The sequence below is a fragment of the Drosophila novamexicana genome, unplaced genomic scaffold, assembly GCF_003285875.2.
Source record: "Drosophila novamexicana strain 15010-1031.04,08,12 unplaced genomic scaffold, DnovRS2.1 tig00004555-arrow-pilon, whole genome shotgun sequence".
NCBI classification, from domain to species: domain Eukaryota; kingdom Metazoa; phylum Arthropoda; class Insecta; order Diptera; family Drosophilidae; genus Drosophila; species Drosophila novamexicana.
In genome coordinates this window covers 2,676,981-2,691,671 of record NW_020825052.1, presented here as the reverse complement: position 1 = coordinate 2,691,671, position 14,691 = coordinate 2,676,981, and the positions used below count along the sequence as shown (strand labels likewise).

Below are 14,691 nucleotides of genomic sequence, written 5' to 3'. Positions count from 1 at the left end.
CGGCCCAGAGAGCAAGCAGCTACTTCCATAGGCAGAGATTGAGAAAGAGAAAATTGTAGTAGATGAGAAAAGAAATATATCGTTTGCAATGTGTTGGCACATTGTTAAAACACTTACCAATTTAGGACTTAACTGTTATCCGTTAAAGCGTCGCAAACAAAGTTAACAAGCCGCGTGCTAGCTCAACTTAACAACTGAGAATGGAGATGGAGAGAGAAAGAGAGAGAGAGAGACTGCGTCGTCGCCAAACGTAACATCAAGGCAGCCCCAAAACGAACGAACGAAAAAGGTTGCGCTCAGTCGACGAGCAACTTTGGCAGCGAGCAGTGGGCAACGACGTGAACTATTAGACTAACGGACAACTATACTACGTGGTCGTGCGTGTGTGTGCGTTCAGCAGCAATGTGCAAAAATATTTTTATCTATAGGTGTTGTATATTTAAGTTGAATATATAAATACAAAGCATCATACCGCGCACACATAACAGAAGGAGAGATCGAAACAGAGAAAGAGAGAGAGAGAGAGGGACCTTAAAGCGGCCAACGGAAGTACGTAAAAGCAAAACGTATCGAGAGTGCATTCGTGTGCGTGTGCTGAACAGCTGCCGTGGCTGTTAGAAAGTGTAGCCAAAGAGTGACATCACGTCAACCGAGAGAGGAAAGGCGGGCAAGACGCAGAGGATACCAAGCAATTAGCAATCGATTACGCTGTTGTGGAAAAGTCGCATCTAATCCCAGCGGCAAGTGGAGAAACCACAGTACATATAGTACTTATTAAATATCAAATCGTATCGTATCGGATCGGGACGGACGAAACGAAACGAAACGCGACGAGACGACGGCCGGCTGCGGAACGTACGAGAATTAACGGACAAACACATTGTCGCTCTCAAGGTGAACCTGCCTGCCGAACATAGCAGCAACAACAGCGCCAGCAGCAGCAGCAGTAGCAGCACAACTCAAAGCAAAGCAATTTATTTCGAAATTAGTCGCAGCGCTTCGAGACGCGTCGAGCAACGGAAACAGAAAGTGACAGGACTCGCTTAGGGCAGCCAATATGAAGCCAACTGTGATAGCAGCAAGCCAGCCCGGCGCAGGTGGCGGCGGTGGTAACGGCAACGGCACGCCTGCCGGACCCGGCATCAATATACCCATCAGTCGCGAGTATGTCGGCAGCGGTGCCTCGCCGCAGCAGCAGCAGCATCCTCAGCATTACGCACAGCAGCAGCAGCCGGCTCAGTTCTATGCCAGCCAGCCAGCGGCGTATGGATCGCCTCGCCAGCAGCAGCAGCCGCAGGTGCCCATAAATCCGCAGCAGCAACATTTTCAGGTGAGTGACTGGCTAAAAATCAACGGCGCCAGCCTCAAGGTCGCCTCTCTGCTTGCTTATATGTACATTTGTATGTAGACTTGTAAACTGGAGCCCGACAAGGTCGCTTTAAATTGTTTTTGGCGACAGATGCGTTTGGCGATGAAAATTTAATTAGCTCGTTCTCTGAAAATGCACATAAAGCAACTTTTTTTTGGTGCGCATCGGAAACTTATAACTTCGCCTCGCATTTTTGTTGTGTAAAGGCGAATTGGAGGATATACAAACATATGTAGCATATGCATGTGCGCATGTAAGTGTGACTCACACATACATAGTATGCAGCCAGTTTGCCATGCCCTACAGCAGCTTGAGAAGTGTGTCAAGTGTATGTGTGTGAGTGTGTTTGTGTGTGTGCTTGCACTGTTGACCCAATAGGCTTACTCTACATACATATGTATGTATATCACAATTACATATGCACTATCTATTTACATATGTACAGTTTTCGCTGTCAACGCTGCGTATGATTAACGTAGCGCGGCTTGCGGAAATTTACCATGGAACAGCATCAACTGAACAACAGGAGTATTCCAAGTATAACCACAGCTGATTGGCTATCTAATCTAATTGCTGGCCACACAAAAGTATCAAGTGTTTTTTTATGAACGAGACGAATCGACGCTCGATTTGATTTGTGCTCGTTGAATATATTTAACAATTTCTAGAAAATGCGTGATGATAGACAAACGCAAATGTTCTACCCACCAAATACTCGGAGAGAGTAAGACACAGAAAATGAGCGAGGAAGAGAGAGAGAGAGAGAGAGCTTATTAAAAGAACTGGCAAAAGCAAACATTTGGTTTACTTCTTGGCTCGCTTTTTGCTCTCAGCAAACGCTAAATATTTTCGACTAAATCGCAACTGTAGCTGTAGGTGCACTTACTTACTAATACATTTACAGACAAGTGTTCACACACTCTGATAGGTTTATACATATATATAAATGTGTGAATGTGTGCATGTGGGTGGGCAAATGGCCGTCTATATGTATGAATGTATTTACATATATACAATATAAGCATGTACAAATGCGTGTAGGCGGCAACAGCGACAGCTCACGAAATAACAGCATATATTGCTTAACTTGTTGGCCAAGTCGAAGAGGCCGAGATGTTCTGTGGTCAGTCGTCACAAGTTTCTGATCGGATAGTGACTTGATTTGTTTACAACACTTGCTAATCTAGCTTATATGTACACACAAATACACATGCATTTACATGTATCCACATGTTCATTTGTATACAGAAACATGAACTCAAGTCCACCCGAGAGGGTATTATTATTCAATGTTGTTGATCAGACGAGCTATGTTTATATACAATTGGCTAACTGGAATAATGTCTATATACACATATACAAACAATGGCAAGAAAATTGTCTTTTTGTGTGACACTGAACGAGAAAATACCCCTACATATTATTTTTTGGAACGACTTGTATGAAATCTCGGACCCATTAAAATAAACATATATGTAAATAAAGATATTCTTAATTAGCTGTGTCGATATACCCAATTTCTTCTGAGTCAGAATCTGATTTTCTCTCTGTATATTTATGTATGTCTAATGTATATTTATGTGAAAGAAGAAGAAATATGAAAGAGTCGGACAAAATTGTTTGTTTATCTTTGTAAATGTATCTTTACCTAAGTCTAGCAATTCACGAGCTTCAGTTAACTGATAACACCATCAGACTTAGATTTCAATATTTGATCGAACATTTACATTAGTTTTTCCCTCTTTTACCCTTTTTAACCTGACAAAGCATATTATTAAGAAATATTTACTAATGCCGTATAAATTATTCGAGCATATTCTTAATTGTTGTGCGTACAGTACGAAATTGAAAATTGGCTGCGAAAACGCTTCTCCATTATGGAAAACAAGTAAGATCGATTAACACACATACGAGTTCGTATATCCCCATATTCAACAGTTTGTCAATCCCACAACTTTTAAGCATTACTAAAATTCTCATAGAAATCACTTTACAATTATTTAGTTATATCAATATGAAACACTTAAGATATATAAAAAAATATATATTAACATAACAGAGTATTCTAAAGTAAGAGTAATAACCATAATAACAATAATGAGTCGTCCACATTTAGAACATTCTCAAATATTCATTCACGCCTTTCGGGAAGGCTGGCATTTATATAATCATTTAGTTACACTTTAAGGAAGAAAATCGATTCACGCATTCATGCATATTTGCTTTTAGCTTTGGGATCATCATTTAACGTTTTCAATATATTTGAGGAACTTAACTTAACCACTTAGTGCTGGCTAATATGTTTCCAACTGTACATATGAAGGATACGCGCCTTGTCATTTTCCCAACAAGGAATTCGTATTAAATCAGTCAGGGTCCTCACATTACGTACATTACGTAAATTACGCATACGTATATACACACATTTATATACTTATTACATTGGACATACCCATACATACATGTATGTATGTATTTGTGCAGCTCAAAGGAGAGCATCTCGTGCGTGAGAGCGCTGTCAAACCGTGCTGAAGTTGCCAGAAGCATCTAGCAACAACTTCGTTGTGGTGGGCGTCCAAGGCTTGATTCTATAAAAGGCTGTCACCAGCTGCCCGGTTTGCTCATTCACAAGAAAACATTTCAGCGGACAGCACGTCACGTCGCGTAAACGAAAAGGCGAATAGAAAACGTAGCAAAGTGTAAAAGTAAATTGTGAAAAAGCTGTTTACTGATAAACCAAACAATCGACTTAAAATAGGTAATGAATAGCTGGCACACACATGCACAAATTCATATTGGTGTTTTTTTTGCTGCTGACAAACAGCTGTTCGTTGATACATCGCACATAGGCACACATACACATTCAATATGTGTATATATTGTATGTGTTATGTAGTGTGTACATAAAGTGTTAGTTAACGCAATAATTCACGTTGAATGGCAAAGCGTCTATTTACACGTTGACGTCACTTGTTTTCACTCAAGCTGCAAGTTCTTATTGTTTGTCATACACTCACACACACCCACACATGCCTGCACACATGGACTTGTTCGACTTTGACTGCGATTGGAGTGAATCATCCGCTTATTTATAAACAATTCGCCCGTGCGGGCATTTGGCGTGTTCGTTCGGCCTTTGCTAGTCAATGAAGACTGAAGACAAAACTTATGAATTGCTTTTGATATTTGCAGCAGGCCTTTGGATTCGAACCGGACATGGACATGGATATGGATAATATGTTCCCACGATCTCGGCTGGGACGCCTGCATAACGATCCTTTCGCCGGCTTCGGCGGCACACGTAAGCGGAATAGTTTGCACGATCCCCATACCCATAACTACCCTCAGGCACACTCAATGCATGCTGACGATGACTTTTCTCATTATTTCGACGATGCTGCAGACTTTGGATTTCCACAATTCTCTACACTTGGACGACGCGGCCGCGTAGCCGGCGGCGCTAACAGCCACATGGAGCCCGATGATGATTTCTTCAACAGACTGCCATCGGACTTCCGTCAGTACATACCAGAGGGCTTTAGCGGCCGACGATCTGCTGGCGGTGGCCCGCCACAGCCCCGTCCTCAGCAGCAGTACTACCAGCAAGATTTTAGCGTGCCACAGCAGACCGGACAAGCACAGGCAACTCACGCTCCGCAGTCGCCCTCGAAGCGTCTGTGCGACGCGGCCATCCAAACGGATGACCCCGCCGGCCGCTCGGAGGTCGATTGCGCGCCACCTGTCAATCTAAACCAGCATGGGCTGCGCAACACAATGGATATGGGCGTGAAGAGCGTCACCGAACAGGAACAAGGGCCGCGCTCCCATTCTGCGCCACCGCCAGAGCAGCAACAGCTAAATCAACAATACCAACAACAACAAACAAATCAACAGCGGCCGACGCCGCCGCCACAATTTGGCACGCAGACTAGTCCACCAGTACAGCCTAATTTCGGAACGGGTCAGCCGCAGCCGCCGCAATTCCATAAGACTTATTATCCGCCACAGCAGCAGGCGCATCCACAGCAAAAGCAGCAAACGCCGCCACCCCCGCAGACTCCCGGCGGTAGCAATGTGCGCACCATACCCATCTTTGTAGAGGGTCGCACCGAGCCCATTATCAATGCGCATAAGGAGATACCAAATCAGAGTGCTGCTGCAGGCCAGGCACATGCACAAGCACAAGCTTCGGCCCAGGCATACTATGCGCCGCAGCAGCAGCAGCATCAACAGCAGCGCCCTGCTCCAGTTAATACTCAACAGCCGCAAGGCGATCCTCAGTTGCAGACGGACGCTGGTGTCGGTGTACCGCCACAGACTCCACATACGGTAGACTCAATCAAGAAGATTCAGGATATACAGCGCGACGTTCTTGATCTGATGGCCAAGGTGGAACAGTTCAAGGGCACGCGCAACGACAAGGAATATGTGTACCTGGATGAGATGCTTACACGAAATCTTCTCAAGCTAGACACGATCGACACAAACGGCAAGGATAGCATTCGGCTAGCCCGCAAGGAAGCCATCAAGTAAGATCACCGAGTATTCTCTTTATAATTAAAGCCCGATCCTAAACTGGCTTAAACCTATTTTTTAGGTGCATACAGGCATCGGTCAACGTGCTTGACGCCAAGGCCGAGGAGAACGCCAGAAGAGCATCTGGAACAGTAGAGAACGCGGCAGCCAGTACAGAAACTGAAGAGCCTAGACTCGCCGAACAGGCTGAACCTGCAGCGGTCGCTGAGCCCGCTACGCCCCAGCCGTTGGATGCCACCAAGATCCAAGATCCTATACCTCTGCCACCACCACCAAGTGCCGCAGAGGGTGCTGAGAATGTGCCAGACTCGCAAGCTGCGATCGACAATTCACAGCCGTCCACGGAGACGACAAAATCCGAGACCACAACGCTGACACAGTCGTCAGAATGATGATCGCAGTATATTTACAGGACGACCGTTTCGAAGCAGCTACACAAATTAACCAAAATCAAGTAATCGGGGGGTCTAATCTATTGTTTCAAATTTCTCGGAGGAAAGCGACAAATTTTTAATTAAAGCATTGTTTGTGAGCATCTGATTAGGTGCTGGTGAAGTTGCATCGAACTCTTTGCTAGTATTTGTTAAATATACACATATTGCAACATATACATGCGTACGTAAACTAGGCTAAGTTAATAATGATATAAATGACAGTGCCTGCATATTATTGAATTGAATATGGAAATTATAGTGAAGAATGTTACAATTGTTGAAATAGCTGATAATTCAGTCTTATATCAGAGTTGATGAATTTGTAAAGGATCACCAGACAAGCAAGAGTATGATCTCATACACAACTACACACATGGTAATGTACTGGTTGGCAATTTGCCGAAGATAGGTAGCTCGAGTCTTGCTAATTGTTAAACAAACAGGAAATATTCTAATGCAATACTTTTTGTGCTACTAATTATTAAAATAAATGTAGATATTGTTCACACTATAATACACATACATACAAAACATATATTGGCTACATATAATAATACAAATCTCGTGCATTAAGAAACATTTTAAAAAGGACGCAACATTGTTTCGAAATCTTAAAGTTAACAATCAGATATAAAATGTATACACAAATGGAAGGCACCTGTGAGAACATGGTGCGCGTGATGTACGATCTAAACCGTGTTATAGTCGCTTATAGGCAATATTAAATCTCATTAGGTATAGTATAAATTGCATTATTGTTCAAGATATTACTGGGCAGCCGTGTTTTAAATGTGAGTAATTCGGATATATGCTCCATTAATTACAGCTATGGCTCTTAAGGTGTGTACACCTGCAAAAACTTATGTAGCTGCTCTGCAGTTGCCATATTAGATACGGATTTGCATTGTATTGTTAATGCTACTAAGTGTGGTTTTAGTTGATGATTTCGACATAGTTTGCCGGAAACAGTCCATAGGTTCCATCAGGGCCCAATCCCTGCCACCAGCCCTCGTCAATTTGATCGATGTGCGTTATAACATCGCCGGGATCAAACGTTATTTCTGATTCATCAGCTGCCTGATAGTCATACAAGGCACGGGCACGTAGACCCAAGTCGCCCAGGCTCTCCTGGCATATGAAGTCATCCTCATTGACCAGATCGGTCACTTATAGTGAGCAAATATAACGAAATAGATTAATATCAACGTATGATACTTATTTCGAGAACTTACATGCATTACGTTCCAGTGTACTTAGGCCAGATGTCTTAACCGATTGGGACTGCTGCACTGTGACTGATACTTTGGTGCGCACCTCTTCCTCCTTGTAGACAGCCGTGTCGGTCTCATTTGACGATGTCGTCGTCTCATCCGGTGACTGTGATTGAACCGAGTTTGTTTTACTGTGCGGCGATCGTTTGATGGTGGAGAACTGCTCACTCTCATGAGCCAGTGGTAGGTCCTCAGTTTGCTGCAGGTCCTCCTCGTTTATAGTTTCAACGGAATTCACCTCGGTCACAACTGGCGCCTTGTCGGCCTCGGAAGATACGGCGGCCACTGGAGGATTAATAGGCGAAACAGACTGTGGAGGCAAGGTGGCCTCTGAATCCTGGGTCTGATTGTGATTGAATACGTTTATACGCTGTGCAATAGAATTTCGGGCGGGCTTCGCCGGCGGTTGTGTATTGAGCCTGAAACTTCGTACAATAAGTAACAAGAATGCAGACCATGTCCACGAGCTTACTTGGATTGCAACTGGCCCTCGCTGGTGTGCTTGGTGAACATTGCCTTGGCAGCACCCACCCGTGAGCCGATCAACTCGCGTGCCTCCTGATTCCGCGCCTGGCGCATACGCTCCGCGTCGGTTAGATTATTCGCAAAAGTTGCAGATGTTTTCTCAGGACTCAATGGTTGCGGCGAGCTATAAATTCGGTATGAGGTTATGTGACAAGCCCTCAACAGAATGTCAATGTGTGTATATTTACGTTTTAATGGGCACATGAGCCGGCTGTAGTTTTGTCGTGCTTATGACCAGCTTTTCGCGCTCCTTATGCTCCTTTTCTTCGCGGGCGCGCTGCTCCTGCTCGAGCTTCAGAAGCTCTAAGCGTTTGGCTTCCTTTTCAGCCCCAATGCGATGCTTCTCCTCAGCTTCCTCCTTCTTCCAGAAGTCCTGCATGACACTCGCGTTGAGCTCCTTTGTGGGAATAACCCGAGTATAGTTTGTGCCAACTGGCGCCTTTTGCTCCTCCATGGCTCCACGCGGCTCCTTAAAACTGTATGCGGAGCTAACCGTGCTCAACTTCTTAAGCAAACGCTCGATATCGATGTCATCCTCATTACGTGCATTGATTGTCAAATGGGCACCGGAGAGAAGTTTGCCCACGTCATGAATATGGTTTGCGCAGGTGCCCTTGCGTAGCACTGGTGCGCCTTCGCCCTTCAAGGTGGAACGGTGAATAGTTAGATAAGATAACAAGAATGAAAGAATAACAGCACACTGACTCACCTGCCAGTTGACGAGCAGGTACTTATTGAGGCCAGTTTTTGGGTCTTCGATTTGCAAAAAAGCGTACATAATTTTGCCGCTATTGAGGTCCTCGCTTAGCTCGTCTACGCCGCCGTCTCCTTTACCGACCAGCTTCAGTTCGTTCGTCTGGCCTTCATAGCCAAATAGCGCCCAGTTGGTGCTGCTCTTGTCGTCCAGCACATCCTTCCAGGCACCCACAATTTGCGCCCGATGTTTCTCGAAGCTGATTGCCATTTTCTCCTTGCGTGCTCGCGATTGAATGTGTGTAAATCTCCGTTCACCCGTCGGCAACCAATGCCAACGACCTTGAACAAAGCCGCAAAATTCGATAAATCGAACTTCCAAAAGTCTTCACAAGCTTTCACTCGTGCACCTTTTTTGGTGCTGTCACCGGCAATTTTAGTAAAGCCAACGCCCCAAAAATGCAATTTTCTCACTTGAATGGAGTTTTAATTAAATGCACATCGAATGCAGCAGAGACACACACATAAACACATTTACGTAGGTTTTGTTGATATAATATCGATAATAACGATTTTTTGAATTTTCGATTAGGAAGGTGTCGATTTATGCCGTTGGCTTTTCCTTCAAATCTATGGAAAATGTATTAAGACATGAAAAAGTGGCTGCAAACAGCATGCATATATTATTAAACAGAATGCCTGGTAATAATGCTGTTACATATTAAACCGTCAAATGTCTAATTTTAAATGGGTATAATACATTTTAACGTCAATTCTGTTAAAACTTCCATTATGGCAAAATAAAAAATACTAGAAAAGACTCACTCAACGATGATCTGTGTTCGGTGTTCACGTTGGCACTAAAAATTGCCGCAGTAGTTGCAGCCGAGCTAGGCATCAGCCATATGGCCAGTGGCCATAATAGCCACTAGGGTTGTCACATATCTATAAAAATGATTTCGTTTTTCTTACTTGTGTGACCGTTCACCTCGAAGAAAATTAGTCGACCACACTTTGTTTTTGCTTACATTCCATTGGAGAACATTGTAAGTTTTCTGCATTTTAAGTTTTACTAATTAAATACTATTTTTAAATAACTTAAAATGTTGAAAGTGCCCCTAAACATTATATATTCTGCGAGCAAACTTTATTTATTAAGTGGGTATAGGAAACCGTTTTCACAGCTTTTGCTTTCGCGCCAATGTTTATTCTTGGCGCCGATTTTCCACTAGTGCTGCTCGGGAAATTTAAATTAAATCTATCAGTGTCTATTTTTTTATGCAAAGCTTTGAGAATCGCTTTTATGTTAGGAAAGATGATGTAGTTAAAATCAAGTTTATTTTCATCATACAATTTTCTTCTTCCTTACCACAAAATACATGCAATTTTTAGCCATTAGAAATTCATTCCAATTGTGGCATTAAAATTTACCCGTTATTCTAACGAGAAAGATCAGAAATAAAATAATTTTGTGCTCGGGTGAAAATGAAACTTTCGCTATTACCACCTTGAACCAACATTTCCCAACAGGGATAGAATGCGTTCCAAAATGAGCATAAAACGAATCTCATCACGCATTAATTTCGGATGATCCATGGCTGTCACTATCGTCTGACAGATTCTGACGACCGCTCTCATAAATGTACTTGAACTCATAGTTCTCGTCGATGCCCACAAAGTAGGTTGGCAGTATGCCACGCCCCTTGACGAAAGTCATGCCGCGGTAGTTACACTCTAAGCCATATTTGCGCAGCATTTCGGCGGTCTCTTCGGTCACCTGGATTTGCCCAGCGAGACCCGTGGAGTCCATACGTGAGGCCATGTTCACCGCGTTTCCCCAAATATCGTAGTGCACCTGGGAGGCACCCACAACGCCGGCCATCACCTCGCCGCTTGATATGCCAATGCTCATATCAGCAGTGAATACATCACGATCCACTGGTACATTCCTATACTCATTGTTGCACGTCCACAGGGTGCGCATCAGGTCCAACGCAAAGGTGGTTAGCACGAAGACCACTTCCTCCTTTTTCTCGCTCGACGCATAGTTATCCTTGCGGAGTACCGAAATTGAGCGACGAGCACGCAGGACTGCAATACAGGACAGACACATACATTATCAGTAGAGCTGTTAGCCCAATCGCTCACCCTCCTGGATAACAGATTCGTGTGTAGACCTCTGTTGGCTTATGACTGAGGAGAAACGCAAATCTAGGCCACAGGCTGCCATATATGTGCAGCCCACAATTTTGATCTTTTCCACTAGATAATCGTCCCTATAATATGACAACTACAGCAAAGAAATAAGCGTTGGCAAATTGCACAGGCCTCGTGGCTCTTACGATTCGGTCAAATTCGGATATGATCTCGTTGAGAACCCGCAAGTTGGGCAAATCCAATTCAAAATTGTGCAGGGACGCGAACATGACAGCCACCATTGCGTAGTCTTCATAGTATAGCTCGTGCTTGGCTAGCGAGGTCAGATACACATTGGCTGCATACAATTATAGAATGTGTTCAATGAGTAAACAAATTTGAATATCAGTTCAACAACAGTCCTACCGACATGGGCTGGCAAAATATTGTGCAATAGAATAGTGATGGACTGATCCGCAATATAGGCATCGTGCTGTTTCTTTAACAGCTCCTCTCTCCATCTAAATAATTAAAACAAAATGTACAAGCTGTTGGCTTTGTGTTAGGCATTCACTTACTTGTAGTTGATCTTGTTATTAAACTCGGTCTGTCGCTCCTTGAAATATAGACTCAGCAGAGTAATTATGACCAACAAACAGTGCGCATATTCGGCTTCGAAATAGGGATTAGTTGTGAGACTATGATGAACTATATACTCAAACTGAAAGAACAGAATAACCATATAGGTGATCGCCTCTAATGTGCTAACCACAACTTTCATCATGAAGGGGATGCGTGTAAAGATTAGGCTCATCCCAATTATGAGGCACACCATGTTGGTTAGAAGCCACGGATGAAAGCACATATTCATATCTGGCTCGTAATGGTACAGCTTGCTCTCAATATGCACCACCTCGTACTCCTCCTTATCACAGTCCATCTAATTAGAATAGCAATATAAAGTTGGAGATCTACTTAAAGTCGCAGATATGATACCCACCAGCATGACGGTTATAATGCAAAAGTAAGATATTATGGTGTACATGTAGATGCCGATACGTTTGATGAGACTGCGCTGAATACTTTCCGCAACTCGGAATAGACAGCAACTTATGCGGGAGTACTCGTGATCTTGAGTTGAATATCGCAAAAAGCAGAGCTTCTTATACCAGGTTAACAAAAGTAAAACGGTTAAGCTCAGCATCACAAAAATGTCCACAATCACGCCACTCTTGACCAGTCCGCTGTCATGGACATATTGTATGTAGCACAGATTGAGGCCAAATACCCAGGCTAAAAGTATACTGTATTTTAGCATGTAATCGGGCTGGTGCATATAACTATATTCAAGGCGTGGATCGCGAAAATGCAGTAGATAAATGCCGATTACTGGACGTGTTCGAATCCGTTCCTTGTCCCTGTCTTTTCTCCACAAGTGGAACAGTTCCTTAAAGTTCTTCTTCTTAAGGCTATCAGATAAATGAGGATTAACTGAAATTGTTGACACCGGGTTAGTCCCATCGACGCTTACCTTATGGGACCGACCGGCATCTTTTTAAACTCTTCACGCAACTCTAGTCCAATCGAAGATTGCTGCTTCAGGTTAGTTTCAGAGTCAATTATTTTGATGTGTTCAATATCCAGATTGGTTATGGTCCTTGTTCTTACATTGGGGGGAATGAGATATGTGATAACGTTGTGCTTTTGAAGGAAGGGGTCATTACGGGCCTTTTCGGTACCGGGTTTCACCTCATATATAGGCTCTATAATCATTTGGAGAGTTCTTTCGCTAGTATGAATATGACCGGGCACTCCGGTTCCCTCTAATCGATTGGCAATAACCACATCCGAGCCTAATATAATTCATAACAGTGTGCTATACTTTTAAGTATATGTATTCCATATGCAAAAAGAAATCTTAAATACTACGACTACCTACCCCAAATGTCATATTGCAACTTTGCTGCCCCAAGGACGCCAGCACACAGAGCTCCTGAATGGACACCAACGCGTATGTCTATGTCCAGATTTTCCTTGGCTCTAAACGGGTTGGAAGTGTTGTTATGTTAAATAGATTTAATAGATATATCGGATCGTCTTGTGTGACACTAACCGCACTTCGCGAATGTTATCGATCATACAGAGCCCAAAATCGAGACAGCATTTGGCATGGTCGGGATCTGGTCTTGTCAGACCCGCCACACAATAGTAGCAGTCGCCCAAGAATTTGATGCGTTGAACCGTGTAACGAGAGGCGGCCAGATCGAATCTGGCATACAATTCGTGGAGTAGGGAAATTAGCTTCTTAACCGTTAGAGTTGTGGTCAGATAGGTGTAGTTGACTATATCTGCATACAGAATACTGACATCGGGATGAATCTGAATGGCCATAATGCGATCTCTTCTGATGTTGATAGGTGTAATGCGATGCTTTTCAGAGAACTTAATCCGATTGCGAATATCATCTTGAATCGGTTGTGATATTTGCGGCGGCAATATACTATGCAGAAACACTTTTTCCTGCTCTCGTGCGCTCCTCAGCCAAATGTCCTCCATCACATACTGATGTCGATCAAGGAACGAGGAGCGCACGATTATCTCGCGCATTATGCGAAAAAACGCACCATACAAATTTACACAGAAATGATGCGAAATTTCCACCGACATATAGTTAAGGTGCGTCACGTTCGATATCTCATATCGGTGCTTAGAAGCTAAATATAAAACAAAATAGGATGTGTAAATGACGGACACCGAAATTCCAAGCAATAGCGGCGGCAAAATATACGGAATCGGAAGAAACATATAGATCGTAAAGAGAGTATATGTGTCAAAAAAGCTTCCTATAATCCAGTCGTCCATGTAGTAATGGTAAATGTTAAGCAATAGATCTGTAAAAATATGAATGTAGTCCAAGAAAGTAATAGGTACAAAAATAAGTAGACACCAACCAGTTATAACCATAAATACCACAGCAAGCACCGAGGTCAAATACATTTTATATCTAAGTTTCGGCATACATATTGGGTTGGCGCTGGGCCACAGGACTAGAGTGACGAGCACGGTAGACAGCGTATAGCAGCCGACATCTATATAAATTTTATCCCTGTCCTGTGTAGGCAGACGACAAATGATGATTATGGTTATCAAATGCTAAAATATATCCACCTCGCACGTTGTCAGTAACATAACGCAGTGGAGTATCGTGAAAGCCAGGTGAAGCAGCACAAAGACACCGACGTAGTTGGCGCTTAGACGCATCTGGTATGCAGTAAACTCTTTTTCTAGACCCACCTCCTTGCACTTTTTCTGTGATTTTTGTCAGTATTTCGGTATATATATGTAGATAGTAGGTCATTAGTTCAATGTGATTATACGATACCTTTAGAAAATTTCGCTCCCAACGTATTTCCTTCGAATAATCTAATTTGCATTTCATTTTTAACTTCTGCAAACATTTTATTGTAAAGAAATAAAAAAAAAAAAAAACGGTTTATTCAAGGAGTAACTGATTTAGTGTTAAGTCGAACTAAAGAATGAACTCTTAATCATCCCTGCATTTAAACGGTTGATTTACAGTTTATGCTGTTTTGATGCAGTGTTTAATTACCATTGTGTGCCAAATGTTAAATCCTTTGCAGACATAGTTCGGGTAAATATGTTTTTAAAAAAAGTGTATATATTTGATTGTGTTGTATGTTTGCTTTGTGAATTTGTCGAAATGTTT

The 14,691-nt window shown here is 43.0% G+C and overlaps 3 protein-coding genes across 7 annotated transcripts; 1 reads left to right on the top strand and 2 right to left on the bottom strand.

Annotated features, from left to right (window-relative positions):
- The first annotated feature begins 320 nt into the window (after positions 1-320).
- LOC115770016 (BAG domain-containing protein Samui) lies at positions 321-6,842 on the top strand. 4 transcript variants are annotated; one of them, XM_030715069.1, is made up of 4 exons: positions 322-1,330; positions 4,562-4,670; positions 4,773-5,898; positions 5,967-6,841. In XM_030715069.1, the coding sequence occupies exons 1-4, from the start codon at positions 1,058-1,060 to the stop codon at positions 6,295-6,297; spliced, it is 1,839 nt and encodes a 612-aa protein (XP_030570929.1). In that variant the 5' UTR covers positions 322-1,057; the 3' UTR covers positions 6,298-6,841. The 4 variants fall into 4 exon arrangements, with proteins under 4 accessions (XP_030570928.1, XP_030570929.1, XP_030570932.1 ...); XM_030715068.1 differs by having other exon boundaries at positions 321-1,330; positions 4,562-5,898; positions 5,967-6,842; XM_030715072.1 differs by having other exon boundaries at positions 1,311-1,330; positions 4,565-5,898; positions 5,967-6,837.
- A 139-nt stretch (positions 6,843-6,981) lies between these two features.
- On the bottom strand, positions 6,982-9,506 carry LOC115770017 (drebrin-like protein). The gene is made up of 5 exons (XM_030715073.1): positions 8,845-9,506; positions 8,324-8,775; positions 8,083-8,259; positions 7,572-8,029; positions 6,982-7,505 (listed from the first exon to the last, which is right to left on the bottom strand). The coding sequence occupies exons 1-5, from the start codon at positions 9,097-9,099 to the stop codon at positions 7,273-7,275; spliced, it is 1,575 nt and encodes a 524-aa protein (XP_030570933.1). The 5' UTR covers positions 9,100-9,506; the 3' UTR covers positions 6,982-7,272.
- A 655-nt stretch (positions 9,507-10,161) lies between these two features.
- Positions 10,162-14,687, bottom strand: LOC115770532 (adenylyl cyclase X E-like). 2 transcript variants are annotated; one of them, XM_030715832.1, is made up of 13 exons: positions 14,575-14,686; positions 14,347-14,412; positions 14,133-14,273; positions 13,916-14,075; positions 13,078-13,855; positions 12,904-13,004; positions 12,496-12,817; positions 11,965-12,433; positions 11,543-11,904; positions 11,391-11,485; positions 11,171-11,322; positions 10,977-11,118; positions 10,162-10,919 (listed from the first exon to the last, which is right to left on the bottom strand). In XM_030715832.1, the coding sequence occupies exons 1-13, from the start codon at positions 14,575-14,577 to the stop codon at positions 10,399-10,401; spliced, it is 3,312 nt and encodes a 1,103-aa protein (XP_030571692.1). In that variant the 5' UTR covers positions 14,578-14,686; the 3' UTR covers positions 10,162-10,398. The 2 variants fall into 2 exon arrangements, with proteins under 2 accessions (XP_030571692.1, XP_030571693.1); XM_030715833.1 differs by having other exon boundaries at positions 10,796-10,919; positions 10,977-11,104; positions 14,575-14,687.
- Between the last annotated feature and the right edge of the window lie 4 nt (positions 14,688-14,691).

Coding starts and splice junctions, on each gene's coding strand:
- LOC115770016 (XM_030715068.1), top strand. CDS start 1,058: ATGAAGCCAACTGTGATAGCAGCAAGCCAGCCCGGCGCAGGTGGCGGC. Junction 1,331..4,561: donor CGCAGCAGCAACATTTTCAG/GTGAGTGACTGG, acceptor TGATATTTGCAG/CAGGCCTTTGGATTCGAACC. Junction 5,899..5,966: donor GCCCGCAAGGAAGCCATCAA/GTAAGATCACCG, acceptor CCTATTTTTTAG/GTGCATACAGGCATCGGTCA.
- LOC115770017 (XM_030715073.1), bottom strand. CDS start 9,099: ATGGCAATCAGCTTCGAGAAACATCGGGCGCAAATTGTGGGTGCCTGG. Junction 8,776..8,844: donor ACCTGCTCGTCAACTGGCAG/GTGAGTCAGTGT, acceptor TCCACCTTGAAG/GGCGAAGGCGCACCAGTGCT. Junction 8,260..8,323: donor GCTCATGTGCCCATTAAAAC/GTAAATATACAC, acceptor CCGAATTTATAG/CTCGCCGCAACCATTGAGTC.
- LOC115770532 (XM_030715832.1), bottom strand. Junction 14,274..14,346: donor GGGAGCGAAATTTTCTAAAG/GTATCGTATAAT, acceptor CAAAAATCACAG/AAAAAGTGCAAGGAGGTGGG. Junction 13,856..13,915: donor GGTATTTATGGTTATAACTG/GTTGGTGTCTAC, acceptor ATATTTTTACAG/ATCTATTGCTTAACATTTAC.